At 58.1% G+C, this 8166-nt stretch overlaps 1 protein-coding gene across 2 annotated transcripts in view; it reads right to left on the bottom strand.

The window, feature by feature from the left end:
• Positions 1-2769: 2769 nt before the first annotated feature.
• Positions 2770-8166, bottom strand: part of LOC138176412 (germinal-center associated nuclear protein-like) — a 32131-nt gene continuing 26734 nt past the window's right edge. Inside the window, exons 24-29 of one of the 2 annotated variants that reach the window (XM_069107203.1) lie at positions 7500-7890; positions 6581-6838; positions 6174-6306; positions 4783-4989; positions 3799-3934; positions 2770-3073 (exon numbers count right to left, since the gene is read on the bottom strand). In XM_069107203.1, the coding sequence (XP_068963304.1) occupies positions 2915-3073; positions 3799-3934; positions 4783-4989; positions 6174-6306; positions 6581-6838; positions 7500-7890 (1284 nt within the window). In that variant the 3' untranslated portion in view covers positions 2770-2914. The remainder of the gene's footprint in view (positions 3074-3798; positions 3935-4782; positions 4990-6173; positions 6307-6580; positions 6839-7499; positions 7891-8166) is intronic. The other variant, XM_069107204.1, reaches the window with a different exon arrangement.

Here is an 8166-nt window from a genome sequence, read left to right as displayed (position 1 = left end):
GCCGGATTGGAGGAGGCCTGGGAGGGTGATCGGGGGCGGGGCCAGCCTCTCAGAAACCACGCCCCCCATGAGGTACGCCCTTGCTGGCTTCCCAGGAGTCTGCCCACGGCCCTGGGCACTTCGTCCAGAGAAGCTCAGGCCCTTTCCCGCCCCAGGGCCTGGGAGGCGGGACAGACCTCTGTGCAAAGGCGGCCTCCGGTCCTCTGCTCCAGGCCTCAAGTTCCCTCCTCTGTACAATGTGGGGCTTGGATGGCGCAGTGGGCATAGCTCTGGGCCCTGACTGAGGTAGCCCTGAGTTCATCGCAGCCTCAGAGGCTTCCTGGCTGTGTGACCCTGGAGGAGTCACTCTACCCTGCTGTACTGTAATGCCAAGGAAAGGCAACTTCCCAAGGTTCAAAATACCAGCATAGGGGCTCTCCATTTTATTCAGTGACAAATTAAGAACAGAGAAGGTCAAAACATGACATCGTTCCAAATACAGCATTACTAAGTGTACATTCATTAGTTCAACCATAGAACACCAAAAGGTCAAAAGTCCCCCACCCCTAGGTCACAATTGAATCTACCCCAGAGTTACATCAAGTTTAAGCACAGCACTTAATACCCAAATGGAGGTCTTTTCTTCATCTTGACAAGTTCTCAGCAATCTTAGTTCCTGGGGAGACAAGGCTTAGCAAGGCCACAAGATACATTGCCAGTCCCTTCATTAATTCATCCTCTGTCTGTAGAACAGTCCTAGAACCCCTGAACACATTAGCAAAGCCCTCTCCCAGGATTTCTGTAAGCATACAACCAGAAAATCCTTCTTCAGGGCTTCTGAACCAACAGAAAGGCTCCCAGACCCCTGCAACAACAGTACTGTCCCTCACCAGTGGACAGTATTCACTCTCTGTCTGCAGGACAGTCTCAGGGCTTCTTAACCAAAAGCCAGGTTCCAGGACTTCTTCAACAACAGGACTGTCTTTCACCAGTGGACAAATCTGGCAAAATAACATCAAAACAGACAGACAAAGTACCAGCAAAACAGCCATGTCTCCTCAGTCCTTGGCAGCTCAGGGGGCAGGTCTCAAAAGTCCAGGGCAATTCAAAGTGGCCACCAGCAATTCTCCCAGTCTCTCTCTCTGCCTCCACGAGGTGCTGCTTCCAAAAAGATCTTCCGCCTCTCTCTAGAGTCTCTCGAAATCTACATCACCAGCTCCTCCCAGTTCAGGACTCTCTTTTTACATCAACAAGTCCATCCCACAGGTGGGATTAACAAGCTCTGGGTTTTAACACAATCAATTTGAAAACCAAGCCAATACAGGGGGATCTTTATATTCCATTACTATCACACCTGCCTGCCTCAGTTTCCTCATCTGTCAAACGAGCCAGAGAAGATGGCTCGGAGAACCCCAGATGGGGCCATGGAGAGTCAGACAATGAAGGGAGGCCATGGGGGAGCATCTCGCCAGGGGTGGCTCTGCCCATCACTCTCTTGCTCACCCTGGCTCCATGCTGGCCCAAGCCCTCTGGCCCCCAGCCTCCATGCCGGGGGAGGGCCTGGCTCTGGGAAGTTCAAACCCTGCTCTCCCCTTTCCCTCCACCAGCCCCCAAATGCTGACCCCTCCAGCTCCAGCCTCCACCCCTTTGCTTCATCCTGCCCTGCCCAAAAGATCCTTCCCCAGCCTTGGACAGAGCCAGCCTGGTCGATGCCCGCCTGCCCTGGGGACCACACTCAGCACCCTGGGGGGCCCTCTGGGCTCCCCGTGGCCTCTACCCCCATGGGCAGTTGGCCATAAAGGCACAACCTGTATAGAACTGCTTACTGTCTGGGGGAGGGGATGGACGGATGGGGAGAATTTGGAGCTAAAGGATGAATGTTAAAAATTGCTTTTCAAAATATAATTAAATAATGGGTTGTCAAGGTTACCCTCCAGCTGCCCCTTCCAGGCCCATGAGAGGTCTTGGAGCAGGACGTGGGGCTACGAGGGCTCTGCCAGGCCCCGGCCTCCCCTCTAACAGAGTTTCCATGATCTCACAGTGTTGGCATGGGAGGAGGCCTGTGCTTGGGGCATGGCCTGGCCTGGAGGTGCCTGGAGCTCAGCCCAGGCACTGAGGGGCTCCCCCCAGAAAGGACCCAGAGGCACAGCCCAGAATCCCTTCAGCTCGGGGGCTGACCGCAGAGGCTCTCTTCCTTGAGTCCACCAAGTTCTCTATTGAACGGTCATCTCCCCCAGCAAGGACTGGGTGGTGCTTAGTGTGTGGGCACTGACTGCTGGCCTGGGGCCTCTCTCCCCACCGGCTGGGAACTCCAACTAGTCCAGTGACAACAGTCACATTTCTGGCACCTTTGTCCAATGGCGCTTCCTTCTCTAAACACCCCCCAGAACTCCCAAGACCCGCCCTCCCTGGACCAGGGCAAGTGGCCTTTCTGAACTTGCCCTTGAGCTAGGAGTCACTTATCCATAACATTCAGCCAGCACAGCCTGTGAGCAGGCTGGAGGAGGGGTCCCCTGGGGAGGAGGACCCCTTTCACCCTGCCTGGTTAGAAAACACAGAGTGAAATCAAATCCAGAGATAAAACAGGAAAAAGTGAACTCTCCCACAGATGGGGACGGGGCAGAGCAGCCAAGAGAAGCGAGCCTGTGCGCAGCTTTGCCAAAGGCCTGGCCGGACCCAGCTCCCCTGCCCCTCACAACAGCCCTGGGACAGGCACCCAAGGAGGCTCCAGCCAGAGCCGAGGCACCACCAACCCCGCCGTCACGGCCAGACCAAGGCATCACAGTCACAGTCAGTCACGTCACACTCTTTATTTCCATGATTTACAGCCACAGTCCCAGCTGCTGGTCGAGCATTTGCAGAGAACATTATTATGTGTAGGTCGAGCACATCCCCTCTCGGGAGGAGGCCCCCTCCCCCTGCCAGGGGGAGCTTGTCAAATGTCCACCATGTCCAACAGTGTGGAGAGATGACGCTCACAGACCAGCTCCTCCTCGCGGGTCCTGTGGATCAGGCTTTCCAAGCGTTTCAGTTTGTCGGTCAAAGACACGTCCATCTCTGGGGATGGCTGCCACCGGTCAGCGGTCTTCTCGTCCTTTGAAGGTGAAAGGAGAGAAGCTGGGGTCAGATCCTGGCTCTGTGGGCAGGTCTAACAAGAGTCCCCATGTGGTCCCTTAGGCCCAATGGAGGCACGATGATGGACCCCACCTTTGCCTTGGCCAGGTCGGGTAGACTGTTTAAGAAGAGATGTGCCAGGGGCGGCCAGGTAGCACAGCGAGTAAGAGCACCGGCTCCAGTGTCAAAACGACCTGGAGATCGAATCCCAGGCTCACACTTAGCACCCCAGAAACACCTGGCCGTGTAACCTTGAGCAAGTTACTTAACCCCAATTGCTTAGGGGCGGCCAGGTGGTTCAGCGAGTAAGAGCACCGGCTATAGTGTTGGGATGACCTGGATCAAATCCGGGCTCAGATACTCAGCACCACACCCAGAAATAACTGGCCATGTAACCTTGAGCAAGTTACTTAACCCCGACTGCTTTAAAAAAAAAAAAAAAAAGAGATGTGCCAACATGCCAGGGGGCAGGCATGGCTGAGGACAGAAAGTATCCACCCTACCCTGCTGTGTGGGGATCCCCCCAGGTCCTGAAGACACAGACACACGGACACCCCCTCATTAGTGCCCATCATACACGCCCAAGGTCATGTTCCTCAACTCAGCAGAGACCCAGCTTCTGGGAGTATTTCCCCCAGCTCTGACCACCACAGCCCTGGTGACCGTCAGCTCTGACCTGCAGGCCAAGCCGCAGTTCCGCCTTACCTGGGTGCAGTACAGGACCGGCTGAATAGTCTGAGGCCTCGAAACAAGAGCCTGAGGAAGGTAGAGGGGGAGGCGACTCGAGCTGGGCCCCTGCTCGAGGTCTCCGGTCAGCCACTGGCGCAGCTGATCCTCGAACCTACAGGGACAAAAGCCGTGAATCTTCAGGGCTCCCACCTCCCCCAGCTTAGGAGATGTGGCAAGTCCAGGCTGTTCTGCCCCATCCCCCCATCAGCTGGCGCCTTTGCCACACAAACATCATCCCCAAAATGCAAAGGTAATGTGCCGAGGCGGGGGGGGGGGGGGAGAGGGAGAGTGTGTGTGCCTGCCATGCCTTGCCGTGGTGTGCGGCCCCGGCCCACACCCAGCCAAGGCATGGCAGGCACCCACACTGTCTCACTTTTCCCCCCCCCCCTCTTTCCCTCTCCCTCCTCTCTCTTTTTCTCCCTCTCTCCCCTTCTTCCTTTCTCCCCAACTCTTTTGCCCCTTCTTTCCCCTTTCCTCCCCCTCTCCATTCCAAAACCAACTACAGAAATGATGCCAAGAAAGAGAAAATGAAATACGGAACAAAATCCCCAAATTCCTTGGGGAAACCACACCAGCCTGGAGCTCTCTGCAGCAGTGACCCCCTCCTGCTGTGGCTGGCCAGAGCTGAGGCCACGCACGGCCCAGGCCCAGCAGGAGAGAAGGCAGAGGGCCACCTGCTGACTCTGTCATTGCTGCTGGCCCAAGCGTCTGCCCCCACAACAGCACCCAGGGACCCCGGGGTGCACGTGTCCAGAGGGACAAGGCCTGCAGCCAGGGCTGGGGCCAGTGGCTTTCTGCTGCAGCCTTCCCTCAGCATCTCTTACCCCCACCATACCTCAGCTTCCATGCACTAGCCCTGGACAGGGACTGGGAAGGAAAGGAACATCTGGCCCCTGGTCCCCATGGCAGGTAGAGCAGGGATGCCAAGAGGAAGAGGCCCATGTCCCTCCACCATCTCACCTCCGGCTCTCCTCCTTCTCCAGTTGAAGGCTGGTGGACAGGCGCCGCGGGAGCAGCTCTGAGGCCGAGGCCGTGCGGGCAAGCTCCTTGGCATCGGGCACACGGACGACACGGCCACTCTCTGGGCCTCTGGTGCCACCATAGGGAATGTGGAGCCAGGAAGAGAAGAAGCCCTCGGCAGGCGATCGCAAAGGCTTCATGCCCAAACTGTCAGAAGGAAAAGGGAAGAGTTAGAGCCAGGAACAAATTCACCTGTCATGTGTCCATCCATAGTGACCCAAGATGACCTGTGCACTCGTCTGGGATGTGGCTCAAGTGGGGGTGGACACGCTTTCTCCAGAAACGTGAAGAAATCGTGTTTCTTCAAAAGGCTGTTCTTAGGGGTATAACAACTCTTAGTGCACATAAGATCACTGGGGCTGCCAGGGGGCACCACTGTGCAGAAAGCTAGGCCTGGAGGCAAAAGCTCTCAGACCCTTCCTTGCTGAGAAACTTTGATGGAAATTAGGGAAAGTGGCAAAGGCAGGAGAGGGGGAGGGGGGAAAGGGTGTTCTATGCCCAAGAGGGCAGCAGCCAGTACCGGGGCCCAGAAACAGAACATGGAACATCCATCTTAAGAAACAGCAAATGCCAGCTTGATCAAAACAAGGACTGAGCAAAAGGGGATCAAGCTACGCCTCCAGGGGCTTTCCATGCCCAATGGAGGGATCTGAATGGGGTCAAAGGGCATCCAGGGAGCCAGGCAGGAGAGGGCAGCAGCCCAGTCAGGCAGCAGAGGGAGGGGACCCCTCCTGGGCACATTCAGGGAGAGGGAAGAGGCATCGTGAAGATGAGAGGGTGGGTTTGCCCTTGCCAGAAAAAGGAGCTGCTTGGCTGAGAAAGACCTGCCTTGCAGATACAGAGGGCACTGGGGGGCTGCACAGGGGCCCAGCCCACTGGGAACCACCTGCAGGGAGTCAAGGGTGGAAGCCAAGGTCTCGTGGGCCTGAGGCTGCCCTCCACAGGCAGACAGAGGAGGCAGGGAGAAATGCTGGCTCTGAGGGGCTGTGGGAGAGCATGGGGCAATGCACAGAGAAGGCAGCAAGGCCCCCACAACAGCACCACTACCAGGGATGATCCTGGAAAGCCAAGAAGGCCGGCAGAGCACTGCACCCGCCTCCGGCAAGGCCTCGGGACTCAGGGGTTCAATACAGAGAATGTGGGGGTGTACGTGTATGCAAGTGTGTGTGTGTGTGTGTGTGTGTGTGTGTGCGTAAAGGCATGTGCAAATGTGAGTTATGCATGGTTCCATGGGCATGTGTTTGCATAGGTGCCAGTTATGTGCGTGCCCTGTCCACACATGGGTATGTAAGGGCCCACCAGCCAGCGGCCAGGCAGGGAACCCAACGCACCATACGTGCCTGTGCCTCCTGGCCTCCTTCTGGGTCTGCAGCCTGGCGTGTTCCCAAGACCCAGGGACATCATAGTTCTTCAAATGGCTCTTGAGATAATAGACGCAGATCTGACCATCTTCACTCAGAGCCTCTGAAAAGACAAAGGGATGAACGGATGCATGAGCGGGTGGCTCACCTGCCACGCAGGGTGTCCAGCCTCACCCACAAACGGCCTGGGGAGGCCTGCTCCTCTGCCCCCGGGACCCTGCTGAAAACTCCGGCTGGCGTGTCTCGGGGAGCCGAGAGAAGGGGGTTCAGGCACCCACCACCCCTGTGATCAATGTGGGGAAAACAAATCGTCTACCTCGTGACCTCCCCCACACCCCCAAGATGGTTCTCCATCGGCAGCACAGGCCACTCACTACCTGACGTGACGGGCAGTCTGGGCGGCTTCCAATCCCTCAGCTTGTGGTTGATGCAGAGAGCCAGGATGTCGTCCCACGGGATCTGGTCCACCGAGGGACCCAGCTCTCCCAAAGGCCACACGGCCTTGTTGCGCCACCTGCTGTACGTCCGACTCAGAAGATTCTCCACCTGCGACTGAAGGATGGGCTGCGTCTGTCCGCAGCTCGGAATCTGGGACACGTACTGGAAGATCATGGTGCACACGAGTCGCCAGGGAGCTGAAAAGACCGCAGAGGTGAGGTCACGGCCACAGGCCCACCCACGCCCACAGCCAGACATGGCAGGCTCGAGGCAGCCCTGGCTCAGCATGGACAGGGGACCCCGTGCCTGTCCTAGGCCCAGGGGACAGAGGCAGGTGGCCAGCTAATCAGCAGATTAGCTACAGGGTGGTGGGATGCCCAAGGACCACCTGCTGTGTCCAGCTGCAGGTGTGGCCCTGGGCTCTAGCCATGGCCAGCCCTTGGTCCAGGCTGGCACTCAGGCCCAGGCCAGCCAGGGCCTCACTGCACTAACAGTGCTCGTCTGCTGGAAAAGATCAGGTAAAAGGTCTGATGAGTGTTAAAGACAGAGTGCAGCAGGCTCACTGCACAGAGAAGGAAACTGAGGCCTGCCGCTGAGAGAGGGGCAGGAGCAGGGCAGAGCTCTGCAGGTCTGACAGAGCCTGCACGGCCCACAGGGCTCCTGGTGTCCAGACGGATGGCCTGGGTGCAAGTCTCCCCGCTGAACCCTGACAGCCATATGACCCATCACGCCAACTCCCGAGGGCCCCGGCCGCTCCACCCCTGGAAGTCTCCTACACTGATTAAAGCCGACCTCTCCTGCCCTCTACGGCTTCTAGCCTCCACCTGGCAGAGCGGGGGCAGGGGCAGGGACACCTACCGCCCTGGGGGGGAAGGTCCATGTGTGGCAGCTGGAAGGAGAGCACGGCCTTCTTCAGCCAGGTCAGGTGGCTGGGCACATTCCACTGGAGATGAGGAAGCACCTTGTTGCCCCCCGGCTCCGCGAACTCCGTGATGGGCCAGGACAGGCGGCAGAGCTGTTCGGAGGAGGCCGCCTCGGCCAGGAACCGCAGCACGCTGTTGAAGAGGTCGATGATGGCGCCGGGCTCCTGCGAGGTCAGGCCGGCCATGCGCCGCTCCTTGCGATCATAGAAGAAGCGGTCGCTGAACTCGCGGCTGACGCCGTCCTCGATGTACTGTGGCAGAGTCTGGCAGCAGAGCTCCAGGGAGCCAGGGCAGCGAGAAAGCAGCCATTGCACAGCCCGGGATACCTGAGGACAGAACAGGGGGCACATGAGGGGACTCGGCCAGCTGAACGACAGGTCAGGAGTGAGCATCTGTCTGCCCTGACCATCAAGGGCGGCATTTTTAGCACCGTTCCTGAATCAGGCCCTCTGGGACAGGACCAACCACGGCTCCCCGCCCTCATCCCTCGCAGGCCTATGCCCACAGCACTCCTGCAATGGGACAGCACCAGGATCCGGCCGCAGGTGGTAAGACTAGTTCTCAGCCACCTTGACGGTCAGGTGACCAGCGGAATCTGTCCC

Source organism: Petaurus breviceps, unplaced genomic scaffold (assembly GCF_028583685.1).
Source record: "Petaurus breviceps papuanus isolate PSGF00001 unplaced genomic scaffold, PetGlider_PUasm1.0 88795, whole genome shotgun sequence".
Lineage (NCBI taxonomy): Eukaryota > Metazoa > Chordata > Mammalia > Diprotodontia > Petauridae > Petaurus > Petaurus breviceps.
This window is presented reverse-complemented; position numbering and strand designations above follow the sequence as displayed.